This window comes from Chaetodon trifascialis, chromosome 3, assembly GCF_039877785.1.
Source record: "Chaetodon trifascialis isolate fChaTrf1 chromosome 3, fChaTrf1.hap1, whole genome shotgun sequence".
NCBI lineage: Eukaryota > Metazoa > Chordata > Actinopteri > Chaetodontiformes > Chaetodontidae > Chaetodon > Chaetodon trifascialis.
In genome coordinates, this window is record NC_092058.1 from 24,304,281 (window position 1) to 24,324,978 (window position 20,698).

The 20,698-nt window shown below is 44.8% G+C and overlaps 1 protein-coding gene across 4 annotated transcripts in view; it reads right to left on the bottom strand.

The window, feature by feature from the left end:
- Positions 1–20,698, bottom strand: part of ndrg3a (ndrg family member 3a) — a 40,703-nt gene that overhangs the window by 16,329 nt on the left and 3,676 nt on the right. For 2 of the 4 annotated variants that reach the window (XM_070958234.1, XM_070958232.1), the window contains exons 2-3: positions 10,510–10,593; positions 8,660–8,692 (exon numbers count right to left, since the gene is read on the bottom strand). In XM_070958234.1, coding sequence (XP_070814335.1) covers positions 8,660–8,692; positions 10,510–10,566 — 90 coding nt within the window. In that variant the 5' untranslated portion in view covers positions 10,567–10,593. Of the gene's footprint in view, positions 1–2,154; positions 2,556–8,659; positions 8,693–10,509; positions 10,594–20,698 lie in introns of those variants that run through there. The other 2 variants (XM_070958235.1, XM_070958233.1) reach the window with 2 other exon arrangements.

Consider the following 20,698-nt stretch of genomic DNA (forward strand, 5'->3'; position numbering starts at 1 on the left):
ACGAGACACAAAACTGCCTGTGTGCTTCAGCCTAAAGACACTGAATATAACCTCTCTTCCTCAGATGGAATAAAGCCTGAAGAAACTCTCCTGCTCCGTGGAAGCCTTGCACTTATCACAGGCCTTTTCACAGATAATGGAATGATTCTGCATCCTTGGTCTGGTGGGGGAAGGGGAGTGGGGGGCAAGCAAACAACCTGTTATAGACGGAGAGGAAACTCTCCATGGCTGTGCTGCTGCAGAATTTTCGTTTTTAGACAAGGACGGAGTCAAGGACACTCAGTGTAGAAAGAAAGGCCTTGCTCTAAGAAACGTGGAAAACAGTCTCATTCAAATGCACGCCAGCTGTCCTGTGCATGTTCTTTATATGCGCCAGAAAAAGCAGGCGCGGACATCCTACCAGTGATCGGAAACAAAAAAAGGTGATGGGAACATAGGACAGAAAGAGAGAACGAACATGAGCTAGATAGAACAAGAGAGAGTCAAGAAGTGGATGGGAGGAAATGGAGCATGAAAGCAAGCAGGGACAGAGTGACAGAGACAGGAGGAAAGAGAGGACAGGGGGAGCCCTGTAAGACTAACAGAAGGGGCGCAGCACTTAAATTTATCATGCCTTTCCAACCATGTCCTGGCACAGACAAGGGTGGAGAATTGTGGAGAAAAGGGATGTGGACAGGGAGTGAAGAAGAGGACCTTTTATCTATCAGTTTAGATCTTGACATGGTTTAAAAGCTGCATTGATCTGAGAGCTCTGCCTCTCGCCATTTCCTTTCACACAAACATGGAACAAACATGGATATATATGTGTACACAGCGGCATCTCAGGAAAACAGACACCGGGTGGGGCTGCTAGCCTGGGCAGCTGGTAGAGGGGAAAGAGAGAGAGCACAGCAACGGCAGCAACCCCTTTCTCCTCTTTAATACAGTCATGGTGGATAGTAGTTGGACAAAGAGTTTGTGTGGATGTTTGGGGGTGTTGAGGGTGAGACAGGAATACTGAGTAGGGGTTTGTGTTTCCAGGAGAGCGGCTTCAGGAGGTTGCCCTGGGCAAATGGGGAGCACTTGGGTTTTGGTCCTAGAATAGGAGGGTAAAGGGGGGTGGGGTGAGGTGAAAAAAGCAGACCAGTATGTCATGCTGTTCCTCTTCCCGCAATCCCTCTCTTATCAATCCCTCCTCCCCCTGCTTTCCCCACCCTGCCAGGAATGGCATCAATCACCTCTGAGAGCAGCATTACAGGGCAAAAACAGCAAGCAGCCTGCAAATGACTTTAGGGTGCACACATGAACATATGCATCCACCCATGCGTCCTGTGCATGTTGTCCAGCGGGATCATCCCAGGTGCATGCCACCCTACTCTGCCCTGACACCGACACAGCCCTCCCCACCTGCAGCACACGCACAGTGCATGATGAAGCAGTGGGTTGTAACTATAAACTCAAGGTCTCTGCGGAGGAGGGAAGGAGCTGCGACAGTGATTTTGGTATGTTGTCGCTACAGTGTGTGGGGTTGAGTGACCTCTCTGCCTGTGTTCAGTGATAAGAGAATAAGTAACACAATGCTGGCACTATGCACCATCCACAGCTGTTCACAATTCACCAGGCAAAACACGCATCCCTGCAGTTGTGGAAAAAAGCAAAAGCATACATTTGAGATGTATGGAGACACGCACCCTGAAGCACACAAATACCAGCCACCCTACTGATGGACACCCACATACTGACAGACACGTACACATCCTCTGGCTGTGGCATTTGCAGAGTCAGAGACACTTGAGCACTGCACACATGCGTCTTTCATATCATCACATTAAAATGCATGTTAAGGCTGTGCACAGGGCACACATGGACACTGTTTGACCTGCAGGCGCCAGTGCATTCACGCACAAACACACACACACACAAGCATGCTAAACAAATGTTCATCTCACACTAGCAGCTGCCCAGAGAGAAAAAGCCCAAAGTCTCAGCAGTCTGCTGAAGGTGGTGACAAGTGAGCTAGGAAAGACCCCCACCAGATTTTCCCTGAGCCAGCTGCTGTCACCCTGTTGTTGGGAAGACCACACAAATACCTTCCCCCCTAATCTGAACCAGAACCCACTGCTGCAAGGACCCAGCCAGGTGTGTCAAGGCAAGCAAGACGCATTTGTCACTCACCACTCCATTCCCAGAGCATGCAATCTGGTCCAGGTCCAGAATAGCTGACATGTTTTTCCCACGCAGGAGAGGAGTGTGTTATGCTATGTGCGGGTGAGTGCTGGTCAGCTTTGAAGATCCCCAAAAGGAGGAGGAGGAGGAGGGAGGGAGTGCTGGTAGGAAGGGAGGGATGTAGGGTGAGGCAGCGGCAGCAAGGAAGAGAGGGAGGAGAAAGACACGGCCGAGGGAGTGAGGAGGAGATGGGTAAATAATCTGAATGAAAGCAGAAGGGGGGGGGTGTGGATAAGATGCGAAGAGAACAAGAGAGAGACGGAGACAAGAGGTGGGGAAAGAGAGCAGGAAAAGAGACAGAGGGGGAGGAGAGTGAGACTGCAATTTGTGCTTGGTAGTCACAGCGCGTCCATACATCCAGCCACCGGTGCATCTAATTGGACTGCAGAGGGTCAGGTGGGTAGAGGGAGAGGGTGGGGCTTGGAGGAAAATAGAGAAAAGGAGGGTGAGAGTGGGAGGAAGAGAGGGACGTGTGTGCGTGGAAGAGGGGTGATGGGGTGCAAAGGATGCAGAGGCAGTCCTGGAAAATGGGCAGGCTGCTGACGTCACTCTGATACTGATACAGTGAAAAGGGAGGAGAGGAGAGGAGAGGAGAGGAGAGGAGAGGAGAGGAGAGGAGAGGAGAGGAGAGGAGAGGAGAGGAGAGGAGAGGAGGCTGACTTTGACAGCTCACCCTGGGCTGTGTTCTGCATCAGCAAAATGGCTGCTCATCACTAAGATTTACCAACACTTGACTCCAGATTTGCTTTAGCTTCACCTTAATGATGGAGAAAAACATGACTGACCTGAGCATCCAAACAAGAAGTATCTCAACATGAATATCCATGATCAGACTCAGTTAATGACCTCCAATTGCAAGAGTGAGTCACTCAGCAGGACTAGTGTAAAATGCAGCAGTCTGACGTACACTAACAATAGCTTTTCTACAAATGTTGGCTCTTACTGCAACACTACGTTATCGTGACAAATCTTTTTGCAAAGCTCCAGTATTCATTTGAGTACTGATATTCAAAAGATAACCCTCATTATGTTTCAGGCTGACCAGAAAAAAAGGCCCACAGTGAGCTGCTATTTTTATTCAACATTCACAAACCAACATGAGAGGATCTATTTTCCCTGAACCGGCCTTTGAGTTATTTGATCCACGTAGTTTATTGATCTCTTCTTTTTCTACTCTCCTCTGCCATCTGCACAACTGCAAGCAGTGCAGGGTGTCACGCCTTTGCTTGAGACAGGCTGCTCTGTGCAGCCAATGGCACATGAGCAAACAGCATCGGGTGGGCGGGAACACAAAGACAAGGGGCACTTACTGGTTAGTCAATGTTACAGCAAGTTTGGTTGTAAGATGCTGTTTCTCCTCTAAATATTCCCTGTCCTAACCCACAGATGGTGCCACTGACACATATGTAGTGTATGTACATTTCAACAAACAGCACTTGATATTCAGGCTGGGCTGATAAAGTGATAGTGTAAGGTTTGCAAAAAGGCCTTCTTAGATCCATCTCCAGTCACTCCATCCAGATTACAGTCTGAATGTGGCCAATTGTACACACACTCTGGTATTCAATCATTTATGACAGATTATGGTGCACATGTGATTGGTCACATCAGCTCATGGAGATAATCTGTGTGACTCAATATAAGTGTACCCTTTCCTCGACAGAGCAGGTGCCTCTTTGTGTCATACACTGAGTCATTGTGTGTCTCAGCAGGACTCTGCAGTCACTCTGAGGAGTCATTCAGGCACACAGTCACGTGCTGGTCTGCATAGCTTCAGTCAATGAAGACCTTTGCATTAACTCTGCCAGAGTGCAAGGTGTGATGTACACACTTCCAAGCATAGTAAAAATGCATAAGGTCTGGAAAACATTTTGTTTTAAATGGTACGCCATATAACATGACATTGTGCAACACATGACATGATAAATGATATCTTCTTCCAAGATGGTGGCAATACTCTATGTTTCTGTGATTCTTAAGACTACCTTACATTAACAAGAGACAATCATTAACAAGAAATGCACAGCCACATAAAAACATATCCCGTGACACACAGCCCTTCAGCACACAATGAGCAGACTTATGGCGCCCTCTGCTGTGCTTAATGAGACAGTGAAGATTTAAAAAGCCAAAGGCATGACTTAGCTGCCATTTGTATAAGAAACAGCAGCAGCAGCAGCAGCTTTTTCCAGTCGATGTGCCGCAATGGTAGAAGGTCAAGAGAGGAAGCAGAATCAAAACTGGACATAACAATGAAATATGAAACCTAATGACCGATGACCATATTTAACAAGAATCTAAGAATTCTTAGAATCTAATGATGGTAAATATAAGATCACATATCATGTTGAAACAATAGAAAAGTAAAAGAGCCCATGCATTCAGGTTCCATGGATGCCATCATGGACAGAAATTACATGCAAAATGGTCAAAAATTTGTATTTCATGAATTACAAATGAAAAATGAGCTTTATAAACATGTACAACAATTTGAAGGTAATTTTGGGTACTCATAAATAAGTGTTTCAATCCACACACAATACCAAAACAAACACACAAATACAAATACTCACATCACAACCTCAACCACTAATGTGTGCTGCATTTATGTACTGGGGTAAAACTACCTGGGCTTTCTCCCACAGGCAGCACATATGAAGCTGAAAACAACAATATCGTTTATTGGATGTTAACACAAGTGTTTCTGAAACAGACTTAAAAAATGAAAACTCTAAAAAAAAATCTATTTACAAAAATGGACTTTTATAAACATTTCTGAACATTCTCAACACTAGAAGCTGATTGCCATCTACAGGATTAAGCCATCCTGATGTTAAAATATGTGTCTGTGAGTACCCAAAATTACACTGCACAAATCGTTGCATTTGTAAGTCTTGTTTTTTCATTTGTAGATAACGGAATACACATTTGTGACCATTTTGAGTCTAATTTCTCTCCATACTGTCTCAACCTTTGGCTCTCCACAGCAGACACCAACCCTAAGATGTTCTATTTTTAATGTGTACAGTCAGCCATTTCCATGTCCATGAAGTATTCTTAAGTGTGCACTTTAAAACACAGCACTGTCCCATGGGTGGAGGAGGCTGACTCACACCTTCCTCCCTTCTAGCTTCTCAGTGGCGTAAGCAGAACATCATAAGGAATGCAAGACTGCAGCGCCACACCCTCTTGGATCACCTCTCTACCCCACCTCACCACCACCACCACCACCTCATGCAGGTGCACAGGGTTCTGACAGGACTGTTGCAGTGCCAGTGGACCGCCTGTAGGAGGAGCTGCAGTAACAGGAGAAGTGGAGAGCAGCTGGATTTGTCCTCCAGCAGCTGGAATGTCACACTGGCTGCTCAGAGTGATGGTGCAGCGGTGAGGTCCCCTCCCCCACACACAGACCGTATTCATGGGAGGTCTGCTGCTAATAACTTGGACTGCATGTGGGCTCTGTGTATTGGTCGTTTATCACTACAGTGCGTGGCAGTGGTAGTCAGGCGTAATGAATTTACACACCTAATTTCAGCAACACACTTTTTGAATTCTTATATTTGACCTTATTGTTGCTCCATCACAAACCAACAAGCCTTGTCCTACAAGCATAAGATGAAAAATGCAACAACTATCTACCATTTCATATATTTTTCCCACTTAGAAGACTTAGAAACCTTTTTTTGATAAAACATATCTTGCTACCAAAATTTAGCCTAGATATTGTGGCTATTTGCCAAATCAAATGTAAGCTAGCAAATGGTCCTTTTCTCCTTTTGCCCTTATGGCTCATAAAAGTGAAAAATACATACATTTTTATTTCTATAAGCCCTAAAATATAAATTCAGAGAGAATATTCAACCTGCTTGTGGCTCTTTAAACTACTAGTTATTCACAAGACTGCTAGCTAATTTGACAACAGGCCTTTTTCACAGCAGTCATGGCAGGAAAATCAAGGGTGTTACTAAAAAAATGGAAGATGGCTCCATTCCACTTAGGTTCAAACAAAAAAGGTAGCTTGCCTCATAACTTCAATTATTTTGTCAACAATTTCCAAAGCTTTGGAGGATACTGCGAGTTTACTTTTAGCACTTTAGCATGACGTGTTCTGTATGGCTGCAAGTGACTGCGAGCAGAGTGACTAAAGACATCGCGTTGCTGTAAGTCTGTGTTCTGCTTGTTCAACAGGGGTTTGACAAATTGATCATAACGTCTCCTTTTTGTTGCACGTATGGATAATGAGCTCTGAAGTTACACTGCTGCCTACTGTCTGTGTCAGGAGCTCAGTGCGCCCTTGTGCAAACAGGCAGTGAAGTTTATCATTATTACCTCATGTCAATCTTATCCCAATCCCTAAGCTATATCAATAAAATGTATTAGTATTATTATTAGTAGTACTATTTACATCTGTGCTTTTTCTGCTGTGTGAAATTTCTTCCATGAAAAGAACAAGTTCAAATTCTCACTCCGGTGTTGAAAACCTCCAAGTCGTGTTCAAAGAACCATCAGTGTGAGGATTCGGATGTGACAGTGTCATGTCAAAACGGACACAGAAATAAGGTCAAATACACTTAAGTCTGCCTCAATACTACTGAGACAAATCCTGGCACAATTCCTTACTTAGCGTGCAACTGCAGGACCTGAATGGAATACCAACAGGGTGAGTGGAAAGAAATCACACTGAAAACATGAGTGAGCGCAGCGTTTTCTGAATGTTAATGTACGACTGACAATGCAGACGGGAATGGATGCTGGGGAGCATGTAGCATGCCTGCTCCAGCTAACATGCTTTACTCTCCTCCTCTGCCTGCAGCAGCTATATTTAGCTCTGGTGGGATGCTGGAAGCAGCCATGACTGCAGAAAGTGAGAGAGTGATGAAAGGTTTAACCCTTTGCAGCCGTGATGCTTGTGAAATACAGCAGAGTGCTCGCCTGTGGGAAGTCACTCCTTAAGCAAGAGGAGTTGCAAGAAGAAGCTAATTGCACAGCGACAGAGGGCCAGCAATCCCATTCCCAATGCAAAGACACCATCAAAGAAAAGGGAACGCTGCCCGATCAAGGACATTAGTCCTTTTGCTTGAATGATAATTATTTTTACATTATCACATAAAAAGACCAGACCTAACTGAAACCATTCCTGTGAGACGGCAAAGGCATTCACACAAACACAATCTTATTGTGGACGACAACTATTAAAACATGTCTAAATTTCTGCACTTTTATATCTTTTCCTGAGAAAAATCTCTAGAGATGGCGCTGTACCTTATACCCAACATGACCAGTATGTTTTGAACTGATCAACTGATCAGCATGTCGTTCTTACAGCCCTGCACAGGAGGACAAACCAGGGTGATTTTTATGTTATTGCAGGTTTGGCAGTTGGGAGTGAAAAGGGGAAAGAGTGGACTGACATGCAAAAAAGGTTTCCAGTCTGACTCACTTTGGGTATTTGTGGTTAAATGTGTGGTCTGGCTCAAGGTCCAATATTGGCAGCCGCCGCTTGCCAGACGTAACTAAAAAGCCACGCTGACGAATAAAACAAATGAGGTCAGCTGCCACTGGTGGGTTGCTGAAACAGGTCTACATCACTACAAACTTGCATCACTACAACACATAAGCGGAATGAATACATTTTGTTTTGCCGGGTGTCACTACGGTCACACTTCTAAAAGTCTAAAAGGACATAGGAAGAGCCTGGTGGAAGTATGGTTCAAAGTTTACTGAAGTTGTGCTTCACAGATAAGAGGATGAGGAGAGATTGGCTTTTTTAGGACAGCAATGCCAACACAGTGAGCCGCAGCATTTAGCATTAGTGCTTGTCAAACAGGACGTTGCTTGTTTGTAGTTTGGTTTTTTAATGACATTGTATCTTGCGTGGTTTTATGGCTGATACATTTTGTCTGTTTTTACCAAAAAGTTCATCTTGAGCATCCTCACATGAACTAATTACCAGATCAGTTAAATGGTTTCTAGATTTAGGTGAGAGCTGTTATAGTTTACATGGCCGTTGGCGTTGGTGATCCAGCTGTCACTCCCAAATGCAATGCCTAAAACCAACGTTTTGGGCTCTTTTTTGAGCAGATCCTTTTGAGGTGAGCTTTGCCCTTCTCTCCACAGACACACAGATGCAAAGGAAAAACCTGAACGACAAGATGGGCAAAAACTGTGTATGATAAAAGCATTCAAATGCCACTTTAATGGACAGTGTGGTGGATAACAGTCACTCATCTATCCACAAAAAAATTATACGTTTCACCAGCATGTCGTCATGTTGCCGGTGAGGAATGACGTTCAGATGTAGGGCGAGAAAACAAATGGCTTCAGCAGTAGTGGTGTGAGAATGGGGCCATGTCCCAATGTCCCAATGTCCCAACCCCCCTTCCACTAACCTAACAGCATCTCCTCTAATTATGGTACAACAGTGCTTTATGTAGGAGCAGAGAGCAGCACTCACCTGGCAGTCGAAATCTTGAAAGTTCCGTGCATTCTGCAAGAAAAATCAGAGGGGAGTTAAAACATTCCGTAGAGGCCATATTTCTATATGTAAAGCCAATAATAATACCTAGAATTCATTCACTGCAGATGGATGGCACAGTGCATGATGTGCTGGATTTATTCACTGTGTATTATGCTTAGTATATTCACTTCTGTCCCATTTTTTACAAGCTCCTAACAACTTTCTATATCATAACAACTAAATTCTTTACACATAGCACATCAGCAACGGTGCCAAATTTTTACACTGAGTATTGTCTCAGCTGGTGTTTTGTCTTTTTTCAGACAGCAGGAAGTGGCAGGATAGATGGGCAGCGAAGCGAGAGTGGGCAGCAACAACAGAGAAGCCTCTTGTGGGATTCAGTTGTAGGCCAGATCAGTAGGGTGCATATGGGTGTAGAGGCAGATGGTGGCTGTAAAGCTCTCCCTTTCTTCTTCTACTGCCATAGCAGTGTAACAGAAATAATGGTAAAAACATTTTTCTAGCCAGAGTTTACACTCTTTCAATGTTGTAAAGCAGTTCTCAGGTGCTGAATTATCAGCAGCATCAGACATGATGAAAGTATAGGAAGGAACGAAAGAACTTTCAACCAGGTCAGATGCCTCAACATGCTGAAGTCAGTGATGACAGTTTGTAATTGGATTGGCCAAAGATGTGATGCAACTTTCCTTCTATTTTAATTATTGTTATACAAACTGTTGCACCAGATAAGTAGTTAATTATCCTTTCTTTCCTGCTTTAAAAAAAAAAAATAAATTATTTATGTTCTACTTTGAAGTCAACTATCATTGCATACATTCATAACCTTTGCCGCAGGCCATTGAATCTGTTGCTGCAGACAGTGTTGTGAGTTATCATACTTGGCAGCATCATCAACATAATAAATCATATATGTAATATCTGTGTGGAAATCAGAGCCTGTTTTCATCACTTCTACACTGAATCAGAGAGGAAATGAGAGTCGTCTATCATCGCTTTAATCACGTCATTATCTTCATCTGCTTTCAAGACTCCTGGGTTGTCTTTTTAATGAGCTGGCCACTAGGTGGAGTGAGAGGTCAGTGGCAGTCTCTTTGATTAAGACGCTTCTTGTGATGTGTATTCTCCACCCCGTCACCTCGCACAAGACATTTGCATTAGGTGGCCAACAAAGAGAAATATGTCATTTGTATCTCTGATTCTTCAGACACACCACCTTATACTAAACGACTCACTTTTCTGAGTCACAATGGCCCCCTGACTGTGAGTGGCAGTTGCCTGAGGAGGAGAACAAAACACTCCTGTGTGCCCACGGACACACCCTCTTACTAATCAGCTGTTGAGATGGACAGGGAGAGGACGATGGGAAGAGCTTTGATCTGACATTGGGTTTTTTTCTCCTCTATACTTCTGTTTTTGCTGTTTCTCACTTGCTAGAGTCTTTCAAGCACTAAGAGAGAAAGAGATGAGTTTCTTCCAGCTTCTCCTTTGATCTCTCTTCGTACTTGCTTCTTTTCTGACTCTCTGGGTGTCTTAAGTTATACACCCCACTTCTCCTCTTCTCTCTTGACTCGTTCCTTCTACAACCTTTTTTTCTCTTGACTTACTCCCCTCTTTTCTTTTCCCTCTCGACAGTCAAGCAGATATGAATAATTCACTTTGATGAACAGGACTGCAGAGTGTGCATGCCTAGTGTATGTATTTGCCTGGTGGGGCCATATGGGGTGCTCACTCGCTCTGGTGTGCACCACATGTCTGTTTAATTTGTATGTGTTTGCGTGCCTGTTGCCTCAGCAGCTTGTCACTGTCCTGTCTCCTTCACAACTCACCTTGTTGGTCAGCAGCGGCTTGATCTCAGTCAGCTGTACATCCTGCAGCTCATCCATCTTCCTGTCTCGTCACTGTAAACCACACTGTCCAAAGAGAAAAAGACAACGTTCTCATTAACATGCATCGGATGTTAGAGAAAGCAAAATTGTACATTGTGAGAGCATTGCACAAGATACCATTGCTGGCACAAATGAACATGCACACTCAAGGTGAGGCAGATGTCACTATAAATTATGTCGAATTATGCACGAACATGAATCACATCACGTCAAACAAAAGTGCTCCGATGATAACAAGACTATCTGGCTAAGCTTTACATTTTCTAAGCTCATTTTATTAGTAGTTTAACTACTATTAACTATTAGTAATTAAATCACAATTAGGCAAAGTTCAAAGTGACATTGTCAAAATCCTTGTTTTGTCCAACCTATATAAATAAAATAGAATGTGATAAAATGCTATTCCTTTACATATAATCAATTCAAAACAGTACAGTAACAATATATTTAATATTTTGCCTCACAAACTACATTAATTTCTGTAAATACAGGCTTATTTTAAATATGATGCCAGCGACATGTTTCAGACAAGTTGTGTCAGGAGCAACTAAAGACTGGGAAAGATGTGGAATGCTCCAAAAACACCTGTTTGGATCGTTCCACAGGTAAACAGGTTGATTGGTAACAGGTGACAGTATCATGATTGAATACGAAAGGGGCATCCTGGAAAGGCTGTGAGAAACCACTTGCTGCTAAAAAAAATGGACAAATAATCCAGCAGTTTAAGAACAATGTTTCTCAATGCAACTGCACAAATCTACAATTCAGCAAATATATCATCATCAATATCATAAAAAAATTCAGAGAACGCAGACAAATCTCTGAACTTAAGGGGCAAGGCCCAACACTGAAGACCTATGACCTTCAATCCCACAGGCAGCACTGTATTTCAAGCTGTTTGGAAATCATGGGCATCGTGTCCTCCGGGCTAAAGATGAAAATGACCGTCCAGATTGTTACCAGCACCGAGTTGAAAAGCCAGCATCTGTGATTGTATGGGGGGGTGTTAGTGCCCATGGTTGGGTAACTTGCATGTCTGTGGAGGGACCATTAGTGCTGGAAGGTACATACAGATTTTGGAACAACATATGCTGCTATCCAGATGACGTCTTTTTCAGGGACGTCCCTGCTTGTTTCAAGACAATGTCAAGCCACATTGTGCATGTGTTACAGCAACGTGGCTACTTTTTTAAAACATGATGTAGTGCATATGTACAAAACACTAAAAACTAGACTAATCCTTTCAACACTAAGTGCAGTTCATGACATCACCACCATACCAGTTGATTAGCATGGTGCTGGAGGAGGTGGCAGCAAGTAGACAAGTCACAAGTCCAGCCCTGACAGTATCTCCCTCTGTCTCTTGACTTGACATTGGCATACTGGGATACGCACATCATGATCCAAGAGCCGGCGAACAAGGACACAGACAGCATTTTCTCTATCAGTTCTCAGGGAAAGGTCACACTTCCAGTCCACACAGATGGTGTGCAAACATGCACACACACAAAGATGGATCAGGCCAGGTTTAACAAGAAGCTCTAAAGCTCACCTCATTTGTTTTCCCCTTGAAACCAGCCGTTTGTCCCTGCACATAATTATTGAACAAAACGTTCCCCACCCCCACTTTCCCAGATACGGTACCTCTTAGGCTTCACCTGTTTGCAGACGGTGAGGACAGGAAGCCGTATTGAATTACCCGGCTGTGCCCAGGAGAGTGGCTCATGTTGCACATAACAGCAGATGGAGCCTCTGCCTCTTCTAGGTCAACGCTTACAACTGGAAGACAAAGCCAAACCTCCCTGCACCATACCACAAACAGCCCTGATACAGAAAGATCGCATTGCACATACTGCTAACAAACAAAATGAAGAAGTGAGGACAAACGCAATTGGACAGATGACAAGCCAAAAGGAGTGGCTACAATCACTCCCTGAGTCAGAGCCAACCCCGGAACGACCTTGAGATGCTGGTATCAGATAACCTTCTGGGTTGGTTACTGATGATTCTAGCAAGGAAATAACAGCACAAGGTACCAGAATGAAGACGCTGCACCATGTCTGTGTTACCAGTAGTTTCACTCTCTGATTGCCTGACAAAAGTCTTAACAAACAGCTGCCTGTTGACGCATTAATCGGGTCAGAGGTCATTCTGCTCTGGCAACAGACTGCACCTTGCCTGGAAACAACCAGCGAAGCAGATGGGTACAGCTGAGCACAATCCTCATAAAACAGTCAGGAAAAATGGTGTAAAAACAACGAGTGTTGGAAGTACTCAGCCATCAGCATGGGGAGTGAAAACATGCCTGGCAAAATCCCTGCTGACAAATCCGGCTCAATGGTGGAACTAAATAATATTTAGACAAGTGAACAAGGAAAAAAGAATAACAAATACTCTGCATGCTTGAGCGTATTGGTCGGATCAATCCAACACTTCCGCAGGCTGTCACAGAAAGTGGGAGGGAGGTAAAAGCAGCTTTAATTGTAGCAGGCTAGCCGGGTAATCGAGGTGTTAAGGGAGACGGGGTCAGGGTGAGCTTAAACCCACTGACAGACTGACTGGGTGGCTTTCAGAGCCCAACCCCACTGACCTCTTATACGTCGTTACCCGGGAAACTAACTGCAATCACTCCCCCGCCATCATCCTGTGAGTCTTCCTTCGGTTTCCACCTGAAAGCACAACGCGTCCCCTGGGGGCATCTAGCAGATCTCAGACCCTGTTAACTTCACATGAAATCACCTGAAAGAACACCAGATCCCATTTAGTATCATCCAACATCGCTATCCTACCTTCTCCACGCCTGCTCCACCGTTCAGCATGTGCAGCTGTTGCCATAGAGACAAAGCTGGTTGCCGATGTTTATTCTAAGCTGGACTAGCCCCAAGGGACAGATGTGAGGCAAGGAGACGAGGGGGAATGGATGGTGGTAGAAACGAGGGGAATTGATCAAGAGGAGCTCAGAACACGTGCTTTCAACAATTGCAGAGACTCAAATGAGCCACACCGACTGTCTAGATATGACACCAAAGCTTAGTGTAATTGGAAGAGAAAATGTGTAGTGCTCTCAGGTGACAGGAGGGAAACTCCATTTGCAATCTGTGCAGCTTGCGGGCTTTGTCCCATATTCACACCACACCACTAATGTGGATGAGGATGGGGGAAGGACTGAGAGATGATGATGTAGGACCAGTCTCTCTAGCCTCAACAGCAGGAGTGTCTGTTGTGCGATCACAAACGATCTCCCTGACATCAGAACACGTTTTACTCAGCCCTTGCAGATGGGTAACACACAAACGATGAGCTGACTCTCACACGTGATTTTCCTCATCTGTTCTTTGGGTGCATTTCCCTGCACAGCATGCCGCTGCAAGCGGGACCTCATCTCAGCTCTAAATATCACGGCATGCAGCGAGCGACAAGGGGGCTGTGCTGGGCGAACAAACAGCAGCAGAAACAAATTGGGTCAGGGGAAAACCACGAGGCCCATTCTACGCAGCAAAGGTCAGCCGTCACTGTAGACTAGTGTCAGCGCTGCCTCTGGAGAGACCGGGAAGTTTTCAATTCAGACGCAACAACACACACAGCAAAGACACGTTGAAATCTGTCAGTTTAATAAAGAGATAACCCCCCCCCCCCCCCCCATCTTGTTGGCAGGCACTGGTACCACCTACCTCACACACATCAGACTATCTCTGGGGCTGTACGAAGAGAGAGGACATGCCTCTACCTCAATGCTGAGCTGCCGGCGCCAGAACGCATGCATGTGTGGACACTGAGGCGTGTGCCAAAACACCTACTGTAGATACATGGTGTCTCTGCCAACAAAAGGAGTCCTGTAGCTGCCATGTTAGCAGACGGCACTGAGAGATCGATGAATACATTCCCTGCTCCTCCACCCACTTTTCCTCCATCTCTCCCCCATCTTCCTCTCACTCCACTCAAATGCACTCTCTCCCTGTCTTTGTCTATCCATCTCCATCTCACCTTGGGCCGCCGGGAAGTCTAGGCAGGCTGCATGATGGACAACTGAGAGCCCAGCTGTGATGCTGACCCCCCTCCTTCAATTAGGCCTTGTTCCTCTCCCATATCGCCATGGCAACTGGTACTTCAGATTTACTCCTTGTTATCATCATTCACATCATGGCCATGCTTTGACTCTGACCTCTTTGGATTCAGGTTGACCGAAGTGAATGTCAGCACGGTGACCTCATATTAACCCACCTCTGGGTCTCTGTGGAAACCCTGACTCAGCCATCAGGCGCATTGCCTTGGTGATATAAAGTAGAAATCCTTGACTGTCCACACATTGTCATCTTCTGTCCAAAGGAAATCTGCCACACATGCCTCGGAAAATAGTGTGACATAAAAGTGGGCTTATGCTTGATTTCACTGTGGAAAAACAGAGTCTATTGGACTGCAAATCCACTCAAAACAGAGTGAGGAGAGTGTCTATAATCATCATAAATATGTATTTTTGTGTGCGTTTTACCCCATCACACATATTACCAATGTATTCATTCAAAAACATGATGGTTTATTTATCATATGTACTTTAATCTCTGACTTTCTCTTGATGGATGTTTTCTGTGGTATGCACAAGGGATTCTTGCTTGAAAGCAGCCCAAAAATTGCTTAAATTTACATGAATGTTTTGGTTCTCTAGTGGTACAAACAGTTTAAACCAGTTTTGAAAAAGTAGCTTATTTGATATTTGTGGTTAAAAAAAACTTTTTACACAAAACCATGTCTTCCTGTTGACTTACAGTAATGGAGTTTGACCATGAAATATGCCTGAGGAGGTAAGACAATCACTATAGCATCAGACTGACACTGTATCATGACTGCAGCTGCCCAGCCTCTGCATGGGATGGCGATTGTTCAGACAGAGCGTTGTTGGGCTGGGTCCTTCAACGTCTGAATTTATAGAGCATTGTCCATAATATGTTGAGCTATAAACACAGTTATCATGAGCATCATCAGTTATCAGTTATCATCATCAGTTTGCCACTGGTTTAGGAACTTTTTTTTAATCTTCCAGATGAAATATTTTTGACGTTACAATCTGACCATTCAAATTAACAACTATTTGCCTCTCTGATAGGAAAGGAGCAGGTTCAGTCAAGCCTTTAAAGCCTGTGAAGGACCCACCCTAATGGGCTGCATCCATCAAAAGATCCAGATTTCAGACACGGTTATTGACAATTACCAACTCATTTCCAGTGAGAGTGAGCAGCATCATCTGCCCGTTTGCTTTCTCCAGGAACCAAATTATTCTAATGACACTTCCTATCACAGCGGAACACAAGCGTGTCTGTCCTCAACTGAAGCCTCAGGCTGCAGTCAACACTTCACCGAGCTTCACATCACAACAGAAAATAGGCCGGCACAAATTCCAGAGGTACCACCCTCCTGCCAACAGCCCAACTTCCACGTCTGCCCGTCTTTATGTGCAACAGTGTTTTGCTGTCAGGGCTGCAAACAAGTGGAAACAGTACAGTCACCAGTGTGGTGACGCCTCGTTCTCAGATGGAGAGACTTTTCCATCCAAGGGAACATTACTAGAAATTTCTTTCCAACTTCTCATAACCAGGCCAAACCTGTGTTTACAGTTCCCAGTGTAAGGAGGTAGCAATCCTGCTCGAGTAAAGCTAATGGACTGTGACAAGGCTCAGTTCCAGATTATTGCTCTATAACCCGGGCCGTTTGGTAAGAGAATTAGAAGAAGGAAATCCATTTGTTTGGCATTTCAGACCCCACCCCTGACCCCCTCTTACCAGGTCAATAACAACTTGAGTGATAGAAAAGTTGATTATTATTTTGTTGTATTCTAGAGGCGAGGGAGGGAACCTGATCTGGAGCTTGCTCCTCTTTTGTTCTCCGTCATGGAAAAGCTGACCTACAGCACAGAACATCCCCTGCTGATACTGTCAGCAAACACACGCAGATGAACGAGCATGGAGCCCAGCACACGCTCACATGTGCACACACCAGCGCACAACTCCCCATGCTTCACGTCTGCTTAATTAAATGACAGCTTGCTCTCCTGAGGCCCCATCATCCTCCTTACAGCTTATATGATTCTCCTGACACAAGCTGACAGAACTTTACTTTCTTCTTTTGACAACATAACAAAAACTATGATGAGACATCTCTCTATAGATGGTGGACACAGTTCAGACAAAAATGTAGAAGGCAGGGTAACACAAACTCATTGCTTCAGTTTATATTAACATAAAAAACGAGAACGCCTGACAGGTTCGGGTTGAGCTTGGCCTGAAATATGCCACCTGAGCCAAAATGGTCTTATCCAATACCCCACCTCTATATGTGGAACGACACCCACCTCTGCTTTTGAGAAGAAAACACTGGACTAAGTAGATCTGAGACACAATCCCACCCAGGTGTAAATTCACATAATGGATGTATACACTCAGGTGATCACCACTGAACAGATGACAAAGCAAAAATAACGTCTCACTGATTGCAGAGACAAAGAAAAATGTAACATAAGCAACTCAGTCTGTCATAGAAGCTATTTTAAGGCAGATAGTCAGAGAAACAAATCTTCTGCCTCAAATACCGACCTTCTTGTTTGATCTTTCCAGGATTAAAAATGTCTAATAAATGCTAAATACAGCATTACTATAATTGACTCGTCGCCTCCAAATCTGAAGGCAGACTCACTCAGTCTACCGCATTTAATATCCTGAGCCTACGGCCAGCCATAACTCAGAACACAAGTGATAAAAATGTTGTAGAGGGTTTTATTCAGATGGGACATGGGGTATCACACACAGGGATAATACTGGGAAGCTATAAGCCCCACACACACACACACACACACACGCACGCACGCACGCGCACACGCACGCACGCACACACGCACACGCAGACACCAGCATTTGCATGTGGGAGGAGACTCATGACCTTGTCTTCTGGGTTGTGATATCCATTCACAGTGTACACATCTTTGATTCTTCAAAACACGTGTCTAATGGACCGCAGAACTGCAGCTTTTTATAGAGGAAATCCTACACCAATCGTCCATCACTTGAATTTTCTGTGCGTCTGGGAGGAAAAACTCGGTTCATCAGCAAAGATACTGATTGGCATGTAGCAGCCACTGCACTGATCTGTCTGCCAAAAAAGGAAGCCCCCTCCATACACAACCAAACCCTGACCTCTAAACTCACGCAGGATTGGAGCCAACCTCTGTTGCTTCCACAAATCCATGTAAACAGGCACATAACCTCCATATAAAGGCCCACACAATAGTTTCAGATAACAGAACAGTTACATACACCCACAGGAACACATACTCTATATACATTCATGCACATCTTTAATCATGCAAGACCCCTGTCATTACTCTGAGGGCTTTTAAAGATGTAAATTATTCCTTGCGGGGCCACTTTATCTGCTAGTGGTCTTAAGAGTTTAAAGTGCAGCATCTGGCTGTATTGATTTATAACCCCATATCTATTGGTATGATGAGCATGCTTCATCTCTCACATGAAAGCGTACGCAGTCAGGCAGGGAGAGTCAGAGGACAGCTAACCGGCTTCCTAAATACAGCGCTACAGTTCAGAAAATTATTTGTCATAACTTCCAGTGGCTCGCTAAATTTACTGCACCAATAGAGACCAACAGCAATAATTTCCACTAGTGAAGCGATGTTTCGGACCAGCAAACTGGAAAGTCCATTAGTCCTGTGTCAGACAGGGAAGTGTGCGTAGCAGTTATGAATTTTGTATGCGTATGATATGTAAGGCTTCGAATGCGTATGTGTGTACGTGTGTTTGTGTGAGTGAGTGCAGCTGGGATGTGAGTCAGCCCTCCCGCGTTCCTCCCTGCTCAGTACATTGTACTGTATAGCTGCACAGATTCACCAAGCCATCTATTTTGGTCTTCATGTATAAGTAAAGAAGTGCTTCCCGCGCTGAGCTGCATATCAGTTTTAAGTGAGTCTTATGAGTCAGTGTGTTTTGACTCTTAGATATGCTTGTGTCCTCTTGTTCCCCCAACCCTAAACCTACTTCTCTTGTATTGGACTATGAACTAAGACTGGACTACAAAGCAAAATTTGCAATGCAATGACATTCATAATCCCTCAATGCCCCAAACATACTGTATTCATAATGCAATTATTAACTGCAAAATTGTCTGAATGCCAAACTAATTAAACTGAGAACACAGGTGTTTTCACTCAGTCTGCCTGATTAGACCTCTTCTCAGGACACTGTGGTAATTTATGGACCGTAGCTCTTGTTTTTTGAAGGTTCACTGCACTTGTTGTGAGTCGCTTCGGGCAAAAGTACCAAATGAACATAATTGTCTCCTGCTCGGTTGTGATAACTTAAACCTTAAAAATGTTTTGGTGCATGGCGACCTCAGGTAATTCCCCATATTGCACCAGCCGACTTCAACCTGAGCAGAGACCCAATTATCCAAAGTGAAAACACCTGCAGGTGCAGGTGTGACAGCCCCTTGACTCCTCATCTGTCATTAATCCGGGCAAAGATGTCAGAAATGAGGAAACATGAGATGAAACACTGCTCACTGTTCTTGCTTTAGAGGGAAATGACAAAAACCTATATCGTGACAAACTGTTGTCATATCATCCAGCTCTACAAGACACTACATTACATTGGTGTTAACTACAGCAATATGCAATATATCCATTCTGTGCTTGCCACACACACACACACACACACACACACACACACACACACACACACACACACACACACACACACACACACACACACACACACATGAATGATGTTTTTCATCTTTCCTTTGACTCGACATAACAGCCTGCAAGGCACTGCCACAGCTGATCCTTTCGCACAATAATAAATAGACTAATAAGAGAATGGCAATACAGATAGCTTTAGCTACGTGACACACATCACCAATAACTCAATACCCACACGCATGGACAGGTCTCACAAAGGAAAGCGTGGAGGGAGGTTGAGGTAAAAGGGAAAAATAAATATTACTACTAAGGAGGCCGCCAAGACGCAAATGAGTCTTAATAAATCTGCGGTGATAAGTCAGAGAGAGGTGTGAGTCTGTCTGAATGAGTCTCTCCTGGCTGACTTCCTCCTGATATTTGGCTATAAATAAGAGTGAATGGGCCGGCCTGTCGGCTGCACTCAGGGCTGTTAACAGAGTACCTGCCCCTACTCCGCCACGCTAGGATAGCTGCCGCTCAGTCTGTAGGGATTTCCTCTGCCATGCTCACTTGAGCAGACAGCACAGAGAAAGACAAAGTGCGAGAGGGATGCCGTGTGTGTGTGTGTGTGTGTGTGTGTGTGTGTGTGTGTGTGTGTGTGTGTGTGTGTGTGTGTGTGTGTGTGTGTGTGTGTGTTGGGTCCCACTGTTGGGTCCCACTTGGCTGATGTGAGCAGGCAGAACAGCAGAGTCCTGCTGGAGGCCCAGCAGGATCTGCAGACCGTGGTCAGACTGGCCGAAGGGCAGCTGTGCAGGCAGCAGCGAGACCATCTGTGTAGCCCAACTACTAGCTCACTAGCTCGGACACGCACAAACACAAACACACACGCACATTATCTCACACCCGCCCACAGAATCGGTTCAACAAGCTGGGTGGAAACATTAGAAACCGCCCCCATAAAACTTTAACGCAGCAAAGAGACATGAGAAGCCTTGCGCTCAGAGATAGTAAAGACCTCTGCCTGAATACACGGTGGCTTCTGAATGTGAGTTTCAGCCTGTTTCTCTGTATCAATCAGAGCTAAGAGGCTTGCTGCCTCATAGGAACACAGCCTCTGCTAATAGAGTTATCCATGTGGTCAGCTTGGCTGTCACAATGACTGATTACTGACAACTCAATCTCACACAGAAACACAGAGGTGGCTCCCCTGGCGCCTTCCTCTACGAGGGCTCGCCATGGAGGTCGGCGGTGTCCTTGGCAACCACGGGGGGGCCCCCCCGCATCGAGCCGTCCTCAGCTCAGCTGGTGGCGCCACTGAAATCGAATGACCTTTTTCGCCATCATTTACATAAAGTCATTCTCTTCTCATCACGACAAACGCACAGCTTTCCCAGTCAGCGTAGCTCCCACTTCTCTCTCAGCAGTTGTCCTTAACTTTCAATGCAGCAATAA